This window comes from Aethalodelphis obliquidens, unplaced genomic scaffold (assembly GCF_003676395.1).
Source record: "Aethalodelphis obliquidens isolate GAN/ISIS:26980383/991018 unplaced genomic scaffold, ASM367639v1 scaffold24, whole genome shotgun sequence".
Lineage (NCBI taxonomy): Eukaryota > Metazoa > Chordata > Mammalia > Artiodactyla > Delphinidae > Aethalodelphis > Aethalodelphis obliquidens.
In genome coordinates this window covers 13,814,015-13,834,918 of record NW_020837968.1, presented here as the reverse complement: position 1 = coordinate 13,834,918, position 20,904 = coordinate 13,814,015, and the positions used below count along the sequence as shown (strand labels likewise).

The window sequence follows — 20,904 nt, the reverse complement described above, 5'->3', positions numbered from 1 at the left end:
GCATTTTTAGCAAGAAAGTATTTTTAATCAAGTTATGTACATTACATTTTTAGACATAATGCTATTATTGTACACTTAATAGACCACAGTATAGTGTAAACATAGCTTTTAAATACACTGGGAAACCATAAATTCTGTGTGACTCACTTTCTTGTGATATTCGCTTCATTGGCCGTCATTGGGGTCATCTGGAACCGAACCCACAGTATCTCTGAAGTCTTCCTGTACTTATTTTATGGGGCTGTTGTGAGGATGAAATGAGATAATGACTATAAAGTACTCAGCACAAGGGCTAGGCAGAGAGTCAGAGCTCAGTAACCAAAAGCTCCCACTCCTAAGCAGATATCTGGAGAAAACCATAATTCAAAAAGATACATGCACCCCAATGTTCATTACAGCACTATTTACAATAGCCAGGTCATGGAAGCAACCTAAATGTCCATCAACAGAGGAATGGATAAAGAAGATGTGGTACATATATACCATGGAATATTACTCAGCCATAAAGAAGAACAAAATAATGCCATTTGCAGCAACATGGATGGACCTAGAGATTGGCATACTGAGTGAAGTAAGTCAGACAGAGAAAGACAAATATCATATGATATTGCTTATATGTGGAATTTTAAAAAATGGTACAAATGAACTTTACAAAAGAGAAATAGAGTTACAGATGTAGAAAACAAACTTATAGTTATCAGGGGGTTGGGGGGGAGGGATAAACTGGGAGATTGGAATTGACATATACACACTACTATATATAAAATAGATAACTAATAAGGACCTACTGTATAGCAGAGGGAACTCTATTTAATACTCTTTAATGGCCTATATGGGAAAAGAATCTAAAGAAAAAAGAGTGGATATATGTATATGTATAACTGATTCACTGGCTATATGCCTGAAACTAACACAACATTGTAAATCAACTATACTCCAATAAAAATTAAAAAAAAAAAAAGCTACCGAAACCTCATAATTCATAGTAACTATAAGATGAAGTCTAAATTTTTGGCAATTAATTTAGATTATATATGTATAACCTATATATATATAGATGTGTATGTATACATACACACACACAAACTATATATATTTACACATAACTATATATATATGTACACACAGCAACATGTATGTATATACATATACACACAACTATATATATCAGAACATTTTCCTTAAGTGCTTTTGGTTGACACCCTTAGTCTTCAGACTTCCTTGAAGTCAGGAACTAGGCCCTGGGCAGGGCACTACGCTTCCTCAGCCGCTGGCTTTCTAGTTCCACTGACTGCCCTCCCGGGGCAATGACATAATTCTTCTTATATGCCTTTAGTTAGGAGAATGACTGGGCAACAGACACAAGTGATATATTTCTGCTGTTCTCAGGTTTTTCTTGCAGTTGTGAATGACAGAGAAATGCAATCAGTGGGGACTGTGTTAACACTGTCAAGTGATCTCCGAAAGGCCTTTCTCTCTTATTTTGACTGCTTGGCTTTCTGTCATAGGTTACATGTCTCAGGGGTTTCATAGTCTGCAGTACTTGGGCATAGCTTCTTCTTGTATTAGAGTGTGTCATCTGTGGCTCAATAGCAATTTTGTTACACATGCTGTATTACTAATATTAATACTAATATTAATACTATCATGTGGCCCTTTGGACCACTTCGTTCTTCCCTTCTCTTGCCCACTCTCTTCTTCATCCCACACCTTCTTTTTCTTCCTGTCTGCTGCTGCTTTTTTTTTTAAATAAGCAGTTAACATTTATTGAGTGCTTACTATTATAATCTGTTACAATAGCACTGTTATAATCACTTTACACCTATTAACCCCTTCAATCCTCACAACCTTATGAGAGGGCACTATGATTACCCTCATTTTACAGTAGTGACAACAGGCCCAGACAATTAAGGAACCTTGTGCAAGACCATTCAGCCTCAAAACTTTCATCAGCCTATATATCTTTACTGCTTTTTAGTTTTTGATCATTTTAATACCAATTTTTGAAGAAGACTTTAGTTATTGATTTATTTTTGAAATAACGGTGGTGTTTTTTTTTTATTTTTTAATTTTATTTTTGGCCGCGCCATGGGGCATGCGGAATCTTAGATCCCTGACCAGTGATCGAACCCGTGTCCCCTGCATTGGTAGCACGGAGTCTTAACCACTGGACCTCCAGGGAAGTCCCTAGAGAAGACTTTAAATGATCAATTTCCTCAAGTTCTCAGCGTAGGGGTATTTTCCTGGAGGTGGGAAGGGAATGCCTCACAGGGTCCCAGAATTTCGAGGCTCATCTTGTATAAGGTGGAACCCTCAGATCCAAGAAGTTTTTGCATCTTGTTAAGGACCCTTGGGGACCATGAAAAGACAAGATCATGCTTTACAAGGCTAAGGCAATGAATGGGACTAGAATTAGAATGTTCCCTGAATGGATTCTGTGGCTGTTTTGGAGTGAGACATTTTTATTCATCTCCAAGCCAAAAGCAGATGTGTTTTTTTAGGAATGGTTAAAGTTCAGGGGTTGGGAATGGGGGAGGGAGAAGAGAGATCATCAGACTTCACCCTCAGATCTTTTTCGGAATGAGACAAGAGTATAAAACCAAAACAAACCAATAAAGAAACCTGCAAGGTTCCTCCACCCCGCTCCCTGAACAGACCAAGAGCAAACACCCATCTTCAAGGACCACGATCCTTGGTTTTTCCCCGAGTCCTGGAGACAGTCCTTTTCTGGGTGACGTTTACTTGGAACACAGCCTGTTGTCAACAGAAAGGCTCTATTTGGAATAAGCCTTCACGTAGGTCAGTCACTGAACTCTATCAGGTCATGCTGGGAGGGACCCATGGGGGTGAGGAGAATATTCTCTCCAATGGAGAACGGAGACAAATACACAGAGGAGGCCAGCCTTGTTTTTTTTGGTGGGCAAGGGACCTGCACCTATGACAGAGAAACTGCATTTCTGAGAGCTGGGAGGGAGTGCCAGGCTCAGAGAAGTGTGATCTGAGCTCTCCCCCAGGGCTGCCTGCAGTTCACCTCTGGAAGGTGACCTTGTGAGCCAAGTTCCTAAAGGCGGACAGGGGTGATGCTGGGCCATGAGGGGGTGACAGAAGCGATAGTGTGCCCTTTATGAAGGCTGTGAGCAAGAAGAGAGGATAAAATAGCTACACCATGTGTGGTGTTGGAGTGGGAGTGCCAAGTGAGCAATCAGCTCCAACTTCGCAAAATGCAAGGCAGGAAGCACCCAGAAGGGCAGGGTGGGACGGGTCGGTGCTACCAGCTTCTTAGGGAATCTGTAATGAATCGGTGTCTGGGCACGTACGCGAAGGTGTTCACGTCCACCACTGCGAACACACCCCGCAGCAGTCAAGGTCCTTATCACTAAAAGCCAACAGTCACGGCACAGATGATTGGAGGGACTGGAGAAAAGGGGTCGTCGGGTGAATACCACTTGTGTTTAGGGGGTGTCTGTGACGGGTGCCATCCAGGCACGCCCCCTCTTTTCGGCAGCTTTCCTCTCTGCCCACTTCCGTCCTTAGAAGGACAGACACTGGCCCGTGGCCACGTATCAAGGGAGGCCGAGCCGCGAGGGAGGGGCAGGGGTCGGGGAGGCGGCGAAAGGTCCCTTAGATACGGCCGCCCGGCCCTTCCTTTAGACTCTGGTCGTGCGGGGACCGGGGCCGCTCTGCCTCCGCCTCCGCCTTATAAGAAGCCCGGGTGCCGGCGGGCAGGGCGGCCCGGGAGGCGGGGACCAGGCCACGGCGGAGTCCAGGGCGCCGCGCCCCCACCTGTGGCGGCGGGACGATCGGCCGGGCGGGGATGGGCCGCTACTCGGGCAAAACGTGCAGGCTGCTCTTCATGCTTGTGCTCACCATCGCCTTCTTCGTGGCCGAGCTGGTGTCGGGCTACCTGGGCAACTCCATCGCGCTGCTGTCCGACTCCTTCAACATGCTGTCGGACCTGATCTCGCTGTGCGTGGGGCTGAGCGCCGGCTACATCGCCCGGCGCCCCCGCGGGAGCCTGAGCGCCACCTACGGCTACGCCCGCGCCGAGGTGGTGGGCGCGCTCGGCAACGCCGTCTTCCTTACCGCGCTCTGCTTCACCATCTTCGTGGAGGCTGTGCTGCGCCTGGCCCGGCCCGAGCGCATCGATGACCCCGAGCTGGTGCTCATCGTGGGCGCCCTGGGGCTGGCCGTCAACGTGGTAGGGCTGCTCATCTTCCGGGACTGCGCCGCCTGGTTCGCCTGCTGCGGCCGCCGCCGCCGCCAACAGAAGCGGCAACAGCAACCGGCGGCCGGGGGCGGCCCTCGCGGCGTCTTCCCGGGTCCCCAAGGCGCTGAGGGCCGCTGGCACGCCGCCGCCCTGCCAGCCCCCGGCCGCGACTCGGCCGTGACCCTCCGTGTGGCCTCGGTGGACAGGAAGGACGAGAAGGGGGCGACCGTGTTCTCCAACGTAGCAGGTGCCTTTCGGTTGCATCTTCTGGACAGCGTTGCCCTTCCCTCCCCCGCGCGCCCAGTCCCTTCTTTCTCGCCCCACGCCCTCTTTTTACCTGTCTGCTTTAAAAACAAAAAAACACAAAAACAAAAAAACCACAACTATTTCCTCTGCCGGCCGGCTTTAAGTCTGTGCCGCTAACTGAACGTATTCCCCCGATTTCTTTTCTTTTTCCTCCTGGGTCCTCGGGCCCCCTTTGCTTCTTTTTCCCCTTCCCCTATTTTCTTTGTATAGGAGTATTGATTCTCTCGGAAATCAGTTATTATTGTTGGGCAACAGATAGCACTCCCCACCTCTCCCTCCTCCATTGGATACTATCTGCACTTTGTTTTTCTCCTTCCCCCTTTGCCCATCCGTCCATCCCCCTGGGAGTTATGGGTTTGGGGTTGGGGGTGGATTCCCACTGCCTCTTCTTTTGTTTGTTTGTTTGTTTGAACTTGAATGAAAGTGTGAAGGAAGTCCAAAGGTGAATCACAAGGCTGATTTAAAGGCCAAAATGTGCCACTCTGGGCTGTGTGTTTGGAGAGGTGGGGGGGCTGATGAGGTAGTGGGCTTTGAAAATAATGAAACGTTTTTCTGAGTCCATTGGTTCTTTTTGTTTGTAGAACTTATACACAACACAAGGTTTCTTCTTTGAATGCAGGTGATTCCCTGACTACGCAGAATGAACCAGAAGAGACTATGAAAAAGGAGAAGAAGTCCGAAGCCCTGAATATCAGAGGTAGGATTGACCTGGGGTCAAGCTGAAATCCTTTTCAGTGTTACGCATGGACTGGGCTGGACTCTTCCTTTCTGTTTGCCTTTTCATAGGTGTGTTAGAAAGTAGGCTGGTTACATGCAGAGACTATTACCTAGATCTCTTGCCTAATCACGGCATCGATTCTGGGGGAGTCAGAGTTGCTAATGATTTATCCTTGCTCCACTTAGGCCCATGCTCACGCTGCCTGCTCCAGAGTCTCACAGATCCCTGGCATGCTACTGCTTGATTTTGCCCGCCCGTGGATATTGCTAACATAAAATGCAGCCTGTTTGAATTGGATATCATTTTGATAAAGGTTGGAAGAGAGTAGGTGGGACCTATCCAAGGTTACGCCCCAAGTGACCTTGCTGACTGACCCTCATTGCCTCACTTATTTTGGTCAGAAAACTGCTCCTGAGATGGTCTGTTGGTTCAGTTGAGTTTCCACCTCAAGGTCTAAAGAAGGGGTTCTGGGGAGACAGAGGAAGGCACATTACTTGCATCCCTCCTACCATGCGCTCAAGGTCACAAACCCAGGGCAAAGTTGAGCCCTGGGAGTTCAAAAGTGGGTTTCTCACCAGACACCAACATGGTACAGTACATCTCCCCTTTCCAACTTCTTGGGCACAGATTTTGCTTCAGAGCGATTCAAGAAAGCCCAATTCCCAATCTGATGGAGAATCTCAACAAAAGTTATGCAGCCCTTTACCTTTAGATGGTTTGAGGAAGCCTGAAGTGGGGCTTAGAGGTAAATAATACAAAGAAAAACAAATAATGCAGGAAACGCCTTCATTTCTGAGAGTCTCACATCTGTTTTACAAAGTGATACCCAGAATGAATCTGGAGGGAAAATCAGAAAAGAACGACAGCAGCACATGAGCTCCTAAAAATTTCTAAATGAATTAGTTAAAAAAATTTAACTGCAACAGAGGAATTCCTAAAAAACATGGTGGTGAATCTTTTTGGAAAGAGGATCTGTGATGAAAACTCATAATCCTTTAGTTTATCCTTTTTGTTAGATTCAGTTTAAATATAAATATATAGAATATATATGTTATTAATATATATTACATATATAATATATATTAATAACATATATATTCTATATATATTTAATGGGTTTTTAAGATGGAGTTCACCATCATAGCACTTCACCTTTTCAAAGCACATTCTGTTTTTTTATTCTTTCTTTAATTGAGATAGTATTGGCATATAACACTAATTTCAGGTGTACAACATAATGATTCGATCTTTGTATGTATTGTGAAATGATCACCACAGTATAAATATAAATACATGAATAACAGTGTCTGGTTAACATCCATTATTATGCACAGTAACAATTTTTTTTTCTCATAATGAGAACTTTTAAGATCTACTCTCTTGGCAACTTTCAAATATGTGGTACAGGATTATTTTTTTTCTTATTTTATTTATTATTATTTTTAATACACATTTATTGGAGTATAATTGCTTCACAACACTGTGTTAGTTTCTGCTTTATAACAAAGTGAATCAGCTATACATATACATATATCCCCATATCCCCTCCCTCTTGCGTCTCCCTCCCACCCTCCCTATCCCACCCCTCTAGGTGGTCACAAAGCACCGAGCTGATCTCCCTGTGCTATGCGGCTGCTTCCCACCAGCTATCTGTTTTCCATTTGGTAGTGTATATATGTCCATGCCACTCTCTCACTTCATCCCAGCTTCCCCCTCCACACCTGGTGTCCTCAAGTCAATGCTCTATGTCTATGTCTTTATTCCTGCCCTGCCACTAGGTTCATCATTATAGTCACCCTGATGTCCATGGCATCTCCATGACTTATTTATCTTATAACTGGAAGTTTTTACCTTTTGACTCCATTCACCCATTTTGCCCACCCCTCCACCACCTCTGTCAACCACCAATCTGTTCTCTGTATCTGTGAGCCTTTTTTTTTAAAGATGCCTCATACAAATGAGTTTGTTGATTTTGCTGCTCAAGGAGACGTTTGTCCAGGTGCAAGTACTGCAGCAAAGGGTCCCAGGTCCCAGCCTGTCTCACTACCATTTAAGACATACATATAGTGGGGTGAGGAGGGCTTAGGCAGGCAGATCTGGTTTGAGTTCTGTCTCTGCCTTCCACTAGCTATGTGACCTTGGGCAAGTAACGTTCCCTCTTGGACCTTCAGTTTCCTTATCTACATAAGGGAGATAATAGCAGTGCTGACATCTCTGTGTTGTTGTGAGACATCATGGCTGATGGGAACAGCACAGAGGATTCACTTAATGAATTGCCTTCCCATCAGTTCTGTGCACTTACTTCTCAGTGGGTTTTCAGACGTTGTTTCACGTCCTCTATTTTTTTAAAATTTCTACATTTTATTTTTATTATAAATTATATATGCATAGTAAGTGACTCAAATTTCAGCTAGACATAGAAATAACAAATAAAACATCTTTGACTAGCATGATAATAAGACATTATCCCTGAAAGTCTTTGAGATGGCAACATGCAACACAAATGTATTCAAGATAGTTGAGTCACTAACAAGTTTCAGAGCTCCAGATTAGGTCATATTAATTTCCAGGCGTTCTACTGACTCTGTTATTCTATGATCCTGACAGTTAATAGCAAAAAGCAAATCACGGCAGTATTTCCACAGTTTATCCTGCCACACACACACACACACACACACCGGCTATGTTTTCGTTAGATGTTTATACACATTTTTTTCTAGTATCACGTCCTCTTCAGAACTGGCCTCTTCGAGAAGTGAGGCAGATGCTATTCTTATTCCCATTTCACCAGTGAGAATCTTGCCGCTCAGAGAGGTTGACTTTCACAAGATCCATGACTCACAGAGACTGTCAGGTCTGTGACTCTAAATGTAGCGTACCCGTCTCCCATGTTGCCTGACAAGCACATCCTCTTCTGCAGCCTCCTTTGAGTTCTCTGCTTGGAACACCTTTTCTCTGAGTTTCTCTGCCTGGGACTATTGCCTTTTGAAGCCTGTCTCCTCTTCAGAGTCTTGCCCATGTCTCGAGAAGCCTTTCTTGAGATTTCTCGTCACAGGGAATAATCCTCCCTCTGGAAGTTACTGATGCACTTATCCAGAGCCCTGCCAGTGGACTGAGGTCCCCAGAAGATCATGACCATCTTTGCACGGAAGGCCAGAAAACACACCGCAATATCTCAGGAATTTAGCGAAATGAAGCTGTAAGCAGTTTTTCAGACTGAAGGTCACGATAGTTTGGGTTGTAAAATCAATTTAGTAAAGCATGATCAGCATTTTGAAAACTAACTAGAATTGAATGAAATAGAATAGAAAATAGTAATAAGTCCCACGTAAGGATAGGTTTTGTTTTTTCGAGAAACATTTGTTTCAGTGTGTGTTTGTGCCTGGGCTAGGATGCAAAATAAGATTCTTACTGCGGATTATGTGAAAAATAAGTTTCAACACTCTTTTATATAATTCTTAGGGTCCGGTAGTGAGATTTCTCAGAAGGAGAACTTGAAACTGGAATGTAGGACTTCGATGGGGCAGGATGCCCAGTGGTTCTCTAGTCATACTATGCAGATTTATATCCCCACACGAACACTTTGTAGCTGTGTGCTCTTGGATAAGTTACTAAGCTACTCTGTGCCTCAGTTTGCTCATTTGTAGAGTGGAGAGAGTAATCACTTTAGACAGTCCTTAAGAGGACTTAATGTGTAAATACATGCAACATACAACAATGTCTGGTGCATAGATGTTAGCTAGCATTACAGTTATTATAATTAAGTAAAAGGCAGAAGGCACTCTATGTCGTGGGAGTTATGACTGACCAACCAGAAAACTGTTTTTTTTCGAGTGCCTAGATTGTATGCCTCCAGTGCTAAAGTACAAACAAAGGAAATGCAGGGTACGACCCTCACCTTCTTGTTACTTATAGTCTAATGGAGGAAACGAGGCTGACATCCATGAAAAAGAGAATAACAGATGGTCTCAGGCTGTGAAAATGATGTCGAGTGCATATAGGAAATGTTTGGTCTTCATATTTTTATGGTAGTATTTTGTACTGTCCCGGAGAAGGTTAGAGCTTTGATCTTCAGTTCCTTCTGGAGAAACAAGCTGTAGAGACCAACTCTTGGGAACATGTTGAGTTTCTCTTTTTGGCTGAGGACAGGGACTGGGGAGTAAGAAGCCCCCATAGGGGTGGGGTGGGAAGAAGGGGGCACAGAATTTAAAAATGGGACTACTTAATGTATTTATTGAATCGGGACCCTATTACCATAAGTAAACACTCAGCCAGAAGGAGATGTGGGGATTCTTTTTATTCTTGTACTTTTTTGGTGGCAGGGAGAGGCTGCCACAAACTACATTTAGTGTGTTTACAAAATGCCATTCGACCTATGATGCTACTCAGAATCTTAGAAGTGCTGCCAGGAGGAAGTAGCCTCTTCTAAGTGAAACTATTCAGTTGCAGCCATGAGTGACTTGTTAGTATTTTGGATGATTATTAATTCTACTGAGTGAATCTGGGATACATGGAGGGTTAATCCGTATACTTTCTTCTAGAGCAGCGCCTTGAAAACTTTTATGTGCATTTCAGTCACCTGGGGATCTTATTAAAATGCAGAATCGGGGCTTCCCTGGTGGCACAGTGGTTGGGAGTCCGCCTGCCGATGCAGGGGACGCGGGTTCGTGCCCCGGTCTGGGAAGATCCCACGTGCCGCGGAGCGGCTGGGCCCGTGAGCCATGGCCGCTGAGCCTGCGCGTCCGGAGCCTGTGCTCCGCAACGGGAGAGGCCACAACAGTGAGAGGCCTGCGTACGGCAAAAAAAAAAAAAAAAAAAAGCAGAATCGATTCAATAGATCGGAGGTGGAGCCTGAGAATCTGCCTTTTTCAGAAGCTTCTAGGTGATGTTGGTGCTTCTGGTCTGCAAACCATACTTTGGAAAGAAAGATTCTGATGTTGCTTTCTGTAAAGAAAAAACCTTTGTGTTTATACTTTATAATCCTAACAAATCTCCACTCCGTTCACTAACTCCCAGTTCAGTCTGTATCCAACAAACAACTGGACACTTAGATCTTCTTTAGAATTACATGCTTTCTGTATCATGACCGAAAACTTTCGAAGTGGTTCCCTTAAGTAAAGGCATCCACAATTTTTGTTATTATCTGTAGAATTTAAATGTTATTTTATTGTTACAAAGGGCTCTTTATTTAGTGGGAATGTTGCTGGACACTGTGGAGGACCTCTTAAACCAAAGGCAGTTTAAGTGACCACAGGCTAAGTGAGACGTAGGTAAATGCATTTAGGGAAGGGGAAAATGGATCAAGGTAGAGGGAAGACAAAGAATAAATAAATATAAATATTATATTTATCTGTAACAAACCATAATGGAAAAGAATATTACAAAGAATATGTATACCTGAATCACTTTGCTGTACACCAGAAACTAACACAACGTTGTAAATCAACTATACTTCAATTAGGAAAAAAAAGTTTGGGAATTCCCTGGCGGTCCAGTGGATAAGACTCTGTGGTTTTACTGCCGTGGGCCTGGGTTCGACCTCTGGTTGGGGAACCAAGATCCCACAAAACACGTGGCATGGCACCCCCCCCCCCAAAAAAAAAAGAAATGTTTGAAACAATTTAAATCACAGACACCTGTCTGAAAGAAAAAGAAACCATTTGCATAGCATCTGTTTCCAGCTTGGTGCCCTCTGATGGGTGGTAGGTGGCAGCAGTGTGGCACCTTGAACTGGCACAGTCCCTCTTCCCGCAGGTGTCTGCAGCTCAGAATCTTCCTAGGCTGTTCCACGTTCTCTGGGTCCTGGGACGGTGGCCTGAGGTTTTGTTTTTTGTGCAGAAGTGTCCATTGTTTTTTGCTTTCAAATCCAGCCTGCTATTCTAACTGAACAGAGAACAAGTAGCAACAGGTATTCATAGACTTGGGAAACCAAGTCAGTGATTGTCACGTGGGCTTTATTGGTCTTTCTTTCTTCCCCGCAGGGGTACTTTTACATGTGATGGGAGATGCCCTGGGGTCGGTGGTTGTGGTGATTACGGCCATCATATTCTACGTGCTTCCCCTGAAGCATGAGGACCCATGTAACTGGCAGTGCTACATTGACCCCAGCCTGACTGTCATCATGGTCATCATTATTTTGTCATCTGCCTTCCCACTCATCAAGGAGACTGCTGCCATTCTGCTGCAGATGGTCCCCAAAGGCGTCAACATGGAAGAGCTGAGTAAGTCATGCAATTCTTATCTTGAACCACTGCCCAGTGACTGTTCTTCAGGCCAAAGGGCCAGCATTATTTCAGAGCAGCGTTTGATTTCTGTATCCTGAAATACTTTAAATCACAACGCAATAGAGACATCCTCACATGTTTTGTAGATGACTGCTGCTACTAAGATGACTCACAGCTCCGAGAACCAAAGGTCCTTTTTAGCCCATCATTCTCTGACTCTACTGCAAATTTTTAAGAATGTGTTGCTTGGGCAATACCTATTCCTGCGCTATTTATTTACCTTCATGTCAGAGATTTATTCTAACTCAGATAAGGCCACTCTGTCCAGGACTTGATTTTTATTCCCCCTATTCTGAAAACATGAGTCATTCCTTCCTATTCTAGATCCTGCTTTTTAGTTAACTGATTCTTGTGGGCACACAAGTCACCGTGTGTCCTATAACACAGTAAAATGGACCATATTTAAATTCACTCATTCAGTAATGGAATCTGTTTCTTTGCTTTGCTCAAATAGAAGGTCAAACTCTCACTTGAGTTTATGTGCATCTGAGGATAGAACATTTTTATAGACTTTATAGGATGTCTGAATGGGAACTCTCCAGATGTTGGTGAGAAACTGAATGTGCAACTTTAGTTCTAGTGTTTCTAAATGGAGATGAAGTTTTTATAGGAAAATAATTTTTTTCATGAATATTTGCTATTATTCTATCTATCATTACTTCATCAGTGAGCCAGTAAACATGAACTATAGCCCAGGCCCACTATGCAGCTGAAAGTTGGAAGACCTTATTTCATGACAAATAGCTGAAATTAGATTTGATAGGTCTTAATATATTAAACAGCCATGGATAGCCTTTCCCCCTACAGGCATGATTTACAGTGTGACTGTCCTGCATGCCTACTCTTTGCCCAGTGCTGCAGGCAGAGGACGACAGAGGTAAAAGAGGCTCCGAGGAGCAGATATACTGCATCATTTTCCTTCCAGGGACTTGTTTGCCAATGGAAAAAACAAAAGAAGCATATACAGAGCAACTTGTGATATATATTGGCTTACATTGCCTTTTAACAGAATAATATAGATATATTGAAAAGCAGATATTAAAAAAATTAGAGTGTAATAACGATAGGAACACTCTTATGATACTTATTACATGCTAGGTAATATTGTCCAAATGCTTTACTTATATTAACTCATTTTAATCCTTAAAATAAACTTATGAGGTACTGTCATTATCATTCCTAATTTACAGATAAGGAAACCGAGGCACAGAGGGACTGGGTAAATTTTACAAGGTCATGCAGGTAGTAAATGATTAGCTGGGATTCAAACTCTAGCTGGCTACAGGTTGTTCATCATCACTGTTCAATACCATCTTTCTAAATACATACTAATTTTAGAAAGTATGGAAAATATAGAAGAGCCTAAATAAGAAAATAGAAATCTCTCATAATCCTACCACCCAGAAATTACCACTCTTAATATTTTATGTCAGTCATTCAATAAAACAAGACTTAATCTATCTAAAAAAATCATTTTTGTGTGTGTATATATACAATGATGTTTCATTTTTTTAAAAAAAGAAAGATAAGCAAAATAAGAAGACAGAGAAACACGTAGCAGATGAAGGAGCAAAGTAAAAACCCACCAGGCCAAACAAATGAAGAGGAAATAGGCAGTCTACCTGAAAAAGAATTCAGAGTTAAGATAGTAAAGATATCCAAAATCTTGGAAATAGAATGAAAAAAATACAAGAAATATTTAACAAGAACCTAGAAGAACTAAAGAGCAAATAAACAATGGTGAGCAACACAATAAATAAAATTAAAAATTCTCTAAAAGGAATCAATAGCAGAATAACTGAGGCAGAAGAACGGATAAGTGACCTGGAAGATAAAATAGTGGAAATAACGACCACAGAGCAGAATAAAGAAAAAAGAATGAAAAGAGTTGAGGACAGTCTCAGAGACCTCTGGGACAACATTAAATGCACCAACATTTGAATTATAGGGGCCCCAGAAGAAGAAGAGAAAAAGAAAGGGACTGAGAAAATATTTGAAGAGATTATAGTTGAAAAATTCCCTAATATGGGAAAGGAAATATTCAATCAAGTCCAGGAAGCGCAGAGAGTTCCATGAAGGAAAAATCCAAGGAGAAACACACCAAGACACATATCAAACTATCAAAAATTAAATACAAAGAAAACATATTAAAAGCAGCAAGGGAGAAGCAACAAATAACACACAAGGGAATCCCCATAAGGTTAACAGCTGATCTTTCAGCAGAAACTCTGCAAGCCAGAAGGGAGTGGCAGAACATATTTAAAGTGATGAAAGGGAAAAACCTACAACTAAGATTACTCTACCCAGCAAGGATCTCATTCAAATTCAACAGAGAAATTAAAACCTTTACAGACAAGCAAAAGCTAAGAGAATTCAACACTACCAAACCAGCTTTACAACAAATTCTAAAGGAACTTCTCTAGACAGCAAACACAGGAGAAGGAAAACACCTACAATAACAAACCCAAAACAATTAAGAAAATGGTAATAAGGGGCTTCCCTGGTGGTGCAGTGGTAGAGAGTCCGCCTGCCGATGCAGGGGACACGGGTTCGTGCCCTGGCCCGGGAAGATACCACATGCCGCGGAGTGGCTGGGCCCATGAGCCATGGCCGCTGGGCCTGCGCGTCCGGAGCCTGTGCTCCGCAATGGGAGAGGCCACAGCAGTGAGAGGCCTGCATACCGCAAAAAAAAAAAAGAAAGAAAGAAAGAAAATGGTAATAGGAACACACATATCGATAACTACCTTAAATGTAAATGGATTAAGTGCTCCAACCAAAAGACATACACTGGCTGAATGGATACAAAAACAAGACCCATATATATACCGTCTACAAGAGACTCACTTCAGACCAAGGGACACACACAGACCGAAAGTGTGTGGATGGAAAAAGATATTCCATGCAAATGGAAATCAGAAGAAAGCTGGAGTAGCAGTTCTCATATCCGACAAAATAGACTTTAAAATAAATACTATTACAAGAGAAAAAGAAGGACACTACATAATGATCAAGGGATCAATCCAAGAAGAAGATATAACAATTGTGAATATTTATGCACCCAACATAGGAGTACTTCAATACATAAGGCAAATGCTAACAGCCATAAAAGGGGAAATTGACAGTAACACAATCATACTAGGGGACTTTAACACCCCATTTTCACCAATGGACAGATCATCCAAAATGAAAATAAATAAGGAAACACAAGCTTTAAATGACACATTAAACAGGATGGACTTAATTGATATTTATAGGACACTCCATCCAAAAACAACAGAATACACTTTCTTCTCAAGTGCTCATGGAACATTCTCCAGGATAGATCATATCTTGGGTTACAAATGAAACATTGGTAAACTTAAAAAAATGGAAATCGATCAAGTATCTTTTCCAACCACAACGCTATGAGACTAGATATCAATAACAGGAAAAAAACTGTAAAAAATACAAACACACGGAGGCTAAACAATACACTACTAAATAACAAGGAGATCACTGAAGAAATCAAAGAGGAAATCAACAAATGCCTAGAAACAAATGAGAATGAAAACACGACGACCCAAAACCTATGGGATGCAGCAAAAGCAGTTATAAGAGGGAGGTTTATAGCAATACAATCCTACCTCAAGAAACAAGAAAAATCTCAAACAAACAATCTAACCTTACACCTAAAGCAATTAGAGAAAGAAGAACAAAAAAACTCCAAAGTTAGCAGAAGGAAAGAAATCATAAATATCAGTTCAGAAATAAAGGAAAAACAAATGAAGGAAAGAATAGCAAAGATCAATGAAACAAAATAAAAACTAAATAATAAAACCTTTTCCAGGTTCTTTCAGAAGATAAAGAAAACTGATAAACCATTACCCAGACTCAACAACAAAAAAAGGGAGAAGACTCAAATCAACAGAATTAGAAATGAAAAAGGAGAAGTAACAACTGATACTGCAGAAATACAAAGGATCATGAGAGATTACTAAAAGAAACTCTGTGCCAATAGAATGGACAACCTGGAAGAAATGGACAAATTCTTAGAAAAGCACAAACTTCCAAGACTGAACCAGGAAGAAATAGAAAATATAAACAGACCAATCACAAGCACTGAACTTGAAACTGTTCTCAGTGGTGAAAAAATGAAACTATTTCCACTAAGATCAGGAGCAAGGCAAGGCTGCCCACCCTCACCACTATTATTCAACATAGTTTTGGAAGTTTTAGCCACAGCAATCAGAGAAGAAAAAGAAATAAAAGGAATCCAAATCAGAAGAGAAGAAGTAAAACTGTCACTGTTTGCAGGTGACATGATGCTATACATAGAGAATCCTAAAGATGCTACCAAAAAACTACTAGAGCTAATCAATGAATTTGGTAAAGTAGCAGGATACAAAATTAATGCACAGAAATAGTGTAACATTCCTATACACTAATGATGAAAAATCTGAAAGAGAAATTAAGGACACACTCCCATTTACCATTGCAACAAAAAGAATAAAATACCTAGATATAAACCTACCTAAGGAGACAAAAGACCTGTATGCAGAAAACTATAAGACACTGATGAAAGAAATTAAAGATGATACAAACAGATGGAGAGATATACCATGTTCTTGGATTGAAAGAATCAACATTGTGAAAATGGCTCTACTACCCAAAGCAATCTACAGATTCAACGCAATCCCTATCAAACTACCAATGGCATTTTTCACAGAACTAGAACAAAAAATTGCACAATTTCTATGGAAACACAAAAGACCCCGAACAGTTAAAGCAATCTTGAGAAAGACAAACAGAGCTGGAAGAATCAGGCTCCCTGACTTCAGACTATGCTACAAAGCTACAGTAAACAAGACAGTATGGTACTGGCACAAAAACAGAAATATAGATCAATGGAACAGTGTAGAAAGCCCAGAGATAAGCCCATGTGCGTATGGTCTCCTTATCTTTGGTAAAGGAGGCAAGAATATACAATGGAGAAAAGACAGCTTCTTCAATAAGTGGAAAAACTGGACAGCTACATGTTAAAGAATGAAATTAGAACACTCCCTAACACCATACACAAAAATAAATTCAAAATGGATTAAAGACCTTAATGTAAGACCAGACTCTATAACACTCTTAGAGGAAAACATAGGCAGAACACTCTATGGCATAAATCACAGCAAGATCCTTTTTGACCCACCTCCTAGAGAAGTGGAAATAGAAACAAAAATAAACAAATGGGACCTAATGAAACTTAAAAGCTTTTGCACATCAAAGGAAACCATAAACGAGAGGAAAAGACAACCCTCAGATGGGAGAAAATCTTTGCAAATGGAGCAACTGACAAAGGATTAATCTCGAAAATATATAAGCAGCTCATGCAGCCTAATATCAAAAAAACAAACAAAGCAATCCAACAATAGGCCGAAGACCTAAATAGACAATTCTCCAAAGAAGATATTCACATTGCCAACAAACACATGAAAACATGCTCAACATCATTAATCATTAGAGAAATGCCTGGTGGCGCAGTGGTTGAGAGTCTGCCTGCCAATGCAGGAAGATCCGGGAAGATCCCACATGCCGCGGAGTAGCTAGGCCCATGAGCTATGGCTGCTGAGCCTGCGCGTCTGGAGCCTGTGCTCCACAACGGGAGAGGTCGCAATAGTGAGAGGCCCGCGTACCGCAAAAAAAGAAAAAAAAAAAAGAAAAAAGAGTCAGGTACCACAATGTTCATTGCAGCACTATTTACAATAGCCAGGACATGGAAGCAACCTAAGTGTCCATCGACAGATGAATGGATAAAGAAGATGTGGCACATATGTACAATGGAATATTACTCAGCCATAAAAAGAAACTAAATTGAGTTATTTGTAGTGAGGTGGATGGACCTAGACTCTGTCATACAGAGTGAAGTAAGTCAGAAAGAATAAAACAAATACTATATGCTAACACGTATATATGGAATCTAAAAAAAAAAAAATTTCTCAAGAACCTAGGGGCAGGACAGGAGTAAAGATGTAGATGTAGAGAATGGACTTGAGGACATGGGGAGGGGGAAGGGTAAGCTGGGACGAAGTGAGAGAGTGGCATGGACATATATACACTACCAAGTGTAAAACAGATAGCTAGGGGGAAGCAGCCGCATAGCACAGGGAGATCAGCTGGGTGCTTTGTGACTACCTAGAGGGGTGGGATAGGGAGGGTGGGAGGGAGGTTCAAGAGGGAGGGGATATGGGGATATATATACGTATAGCTGATTCCCTTTGTTATACAGCAGAAACTAACACAACACTGTAAAGCAATTATACTCCAGTAAAGATGTTAAAAAAAAAAGAGGAAAGAATAGCATACCACATATACATTCTAGCTATTTGCTTTTTCACTTAAAAATACATTATATACACTTTCTCATATCCTTAAATATGCAACTTACTTTTTCGCAGCTGTATCATATTCTATCACATAATTGATTTAACGATTTCCATTTTTTTTCATTAACACAAAAAGCATTGTCCAAACCAGTCTTGTACATAAATATTTGGTTATTTGTTTCAGTTAAATTCCTAGTGTTAGAATTGCTGGTTAAGGTTTTTGATCCACATTGCCAAATCCCCTTTAAAAAAGGCATCCTTCTTTATATTCCCACGCCAGTCCATCAGAGCGTCGAATGCCTTGTAAACTCAACCACCCTGGGCATTTTGTGGGGAGGATTGTTATGAAATTTATTTTCTTGAATTGCTTTTTTTTTTTTTTTTTTTTTTGCGGTACGCGGGCCTCTCACTGTTGTGGCCTCTTCTATTGCGGAGCACAGGCTCCGGACGCGCAGGCTCAGCGGCCATGGCTCACGGGCCAAGCCGCTCCGCGGCATGTGGGATCTTCCCGGACCGGGGCACAAACCCATGTCCCCTGCATCAGCAGGCGGACTCTCAACCACTGCGCCACCAGGGAAGCCCCTTGAATTGCCTTTTATGGGCTAACAGTGTATGGTAGAGGAATTCAGAGAGGAAGCAGAAGATTATGGGAAAATGTATGGGAAGATGTAGCCATATACGGTACAGCTATTTTGCTTCCTGTTATTCTTAGTAACTACATCATTCTGGTGAGAATGCTTAAGGGGACCCTATCCTCCCGTGGTGGTTCCATGTTTCAAATGGAACCTTCACCTTGGCTATTGTTTTCTCTCCCCTATTCTAGTGAGTAAACTCTCTGCTGTGCCCGGAATTAGCAGTGTCCATGAAGTTCATGTCTGGGAACTTATAAGTGGGAAGATCATTGCCACTCTGCACATCAAGTATCAGCAGGATGGGGGAGATCAGGATGCCAGTATAAAAATTCGAGAAATCTTCCACAACACGGGAATCCACAATGTGACCATCCAGTTTGAGAAGGTGGACCTGAAGGGGCCCCTGGGGCAGAAGGACTTGCAGCTGCTCTGCAGCTCACCCTGCATCTCCAAGGGCTGCACCAAGCAGCTGTGCTGTCCCCCCGGGGCACTGCCTCTGGCCCATGTCAATGGCTGTGCCGAGCACAATGGCTGTCCCCCACTGGACTTGTCCCGGAGTGATGGCCTTGGGAGACGGCAAACAGCAGAAGTGGCTCTTGAAGTATCTTTGGAAGGTTGTCTGAGTGACCATGGACAAGCTCTTAGCAAATCTCAGGAGGACTCACGTTATGTCAACAGCACACATTTTTAGTTTGGTGCCCACATCAGTAAGCTGTATAGGCGAGGCACTTTGGAACCACTAGCTGGGCTTGTGGGAAGAGATTTGTGGGTCATAGACTCTGATCACACTCACAGTGTGCACACACTCTGTGTTCAATGAGGGTTTTGGCTGTTTGGGATGTTAGTTGAACTTGTCTGTTAATTTTTATGTGACTGAGAACCCTTTTACATTATCCTGGGTGTTTCATGCTGCTCTTCAACAGTTTTGTGTGAACATTTATTTTCCGAAGCAAATGCACTAGTATACATATCAGGGACATTGAAGGCTGGAACTCAATAATTGTGGACACAGGATTCAAAGTAGTTTTTGTTTGGAATTGCTTAGAACGGCTAGCTGACTCTCAGGTGAGCTCATAGCCAAGCACATCAAACAAAAACTTAAGAACCATAATAGCTATATTCTTTTCTATTCCACTGGAAGATCATAAAAGAGGAAAGTTAAGTAGTCCCTATAACTGCAGAAATGTTTTTCTTTGACTAATTTTTGAATAAACGTAAAATGAATACCTAGTAAGGTAGAAAATATTCTCAGAACATTAGAGGATGTCAGGTTTATTGGGGGTGGGGAAAGGCAGGAAGAAAATGCATTTTGATGATTTCTTCATTTTGAGAGGTAGAGAGAAAAAGACTTTCTGCTGTGAACTGAACTACAGCTATAGGATGCTTCAAATGTTCAAATACATAAGATGCTTTTTTTTCACTTGGAAGTGTGGGAATATTTCTACTTTAAGTATGACACAGTACCTATATACTGTCTTTTAGAGTCAGTCTAGTTAGGACTGTTTTCATTTATTGCTTATTAATGATTTACTTATTTGCCCAAATTTCCCTTCAGTCTTCTTTTATATGATCACATTGATCTATGTAGCATTTACCAGGAGAAAATGAGTATTCTCGGGATAGGAGAATATATGGCATTGAGTATGCATTCTGGCCCAAAAAATAAGCTAGATTGACTTTCCTTTAATTAGACATATTTTAAGGTATTTACTATAGTTGCCAACTAGTAATTTGATGGAAAAGCGTATGTCCAAGGGAGAAATGAGAATTAATTAAATTGCTGCCTTTAATGTGTTTCAAGGAGCTTACCTTTTTCTTTTATGTCTCTTGACCCATATTATCAAGTTCATACATCTATTAGAATCTGATTTTCGTTCCATGTACTGGAGAAACATCTGACATGAATTTAACAAACTGTTTAGGCAGCAATATTTTCACCAGAACAGTCTCAAAATAAGTATAAGAAAACGGGAGGTGCCTCGCTAAAGAACTAGAATTTTTTTTTTTTTTTTTTTTTTGCGGTACCCGGGCCTCTCACTGTTGTGGCCTCTCCCGTTGCGGAGCGCAGGCTCAGTGGCCATGGCTCACGGGCCCAGCCGCTCCGCGGCATGTGGGATCTTCCCGGACTGGGACACGAACCCGTGTCCCCTGCATCGGCAGGCGGACTCTCAACCACTGCTGCCACCAGGGAAGCCCTAGAATCTTTTTTGATGGGTTGCAAAATTGACTGAAAAAGATCATCCCTCAGGCTGTAAGCATTGAGTCTGTGCAGTTTAGAATCTTCACAGTTCTCATCAGAAATGCTGGATTGGGAACAGAAAAAGCACCCACATTTTTCAACACAAACACCATTTAAAAAACTGTGTCTTAGTTTTAAATTCTAAGGCTGAAATAAAGAAGCAACTGT

The 20,904-nt window shown here is 42.0% G+C and overlaps 1 protein-coding gene across 1 annotated transcript; it reads left to right on the top strand.

Moving 5' to 3' along the window:
• The first annotated feature begins 3,814 nt into the window (after nucleotides 1-3,814).
• Nucleotides 3,815-20,475, top strand: SLC30A10 (solute carrier family 30 member 10). The gene is made up of 4 exons (XM_027122488.1): nucleotides 3,815-4,454; nucleotides 5,133-5,210; nucleotides 11,213-11,452; nucleotides 18,689-20,475. The coding sequence occupies exons 1-4, from the start codon at nucleotides 3,815-3,817 to the stop codon at nucleotides 19,186-19,188; spliced, it is 1,458 nt and encodes a 485-aa protein (XP_026978289.1). The 3' UTR covers nucleotides 19,189-20,475.
• Nucleotides 20,476-20,904: the final 429 nt, after the last annotated feature.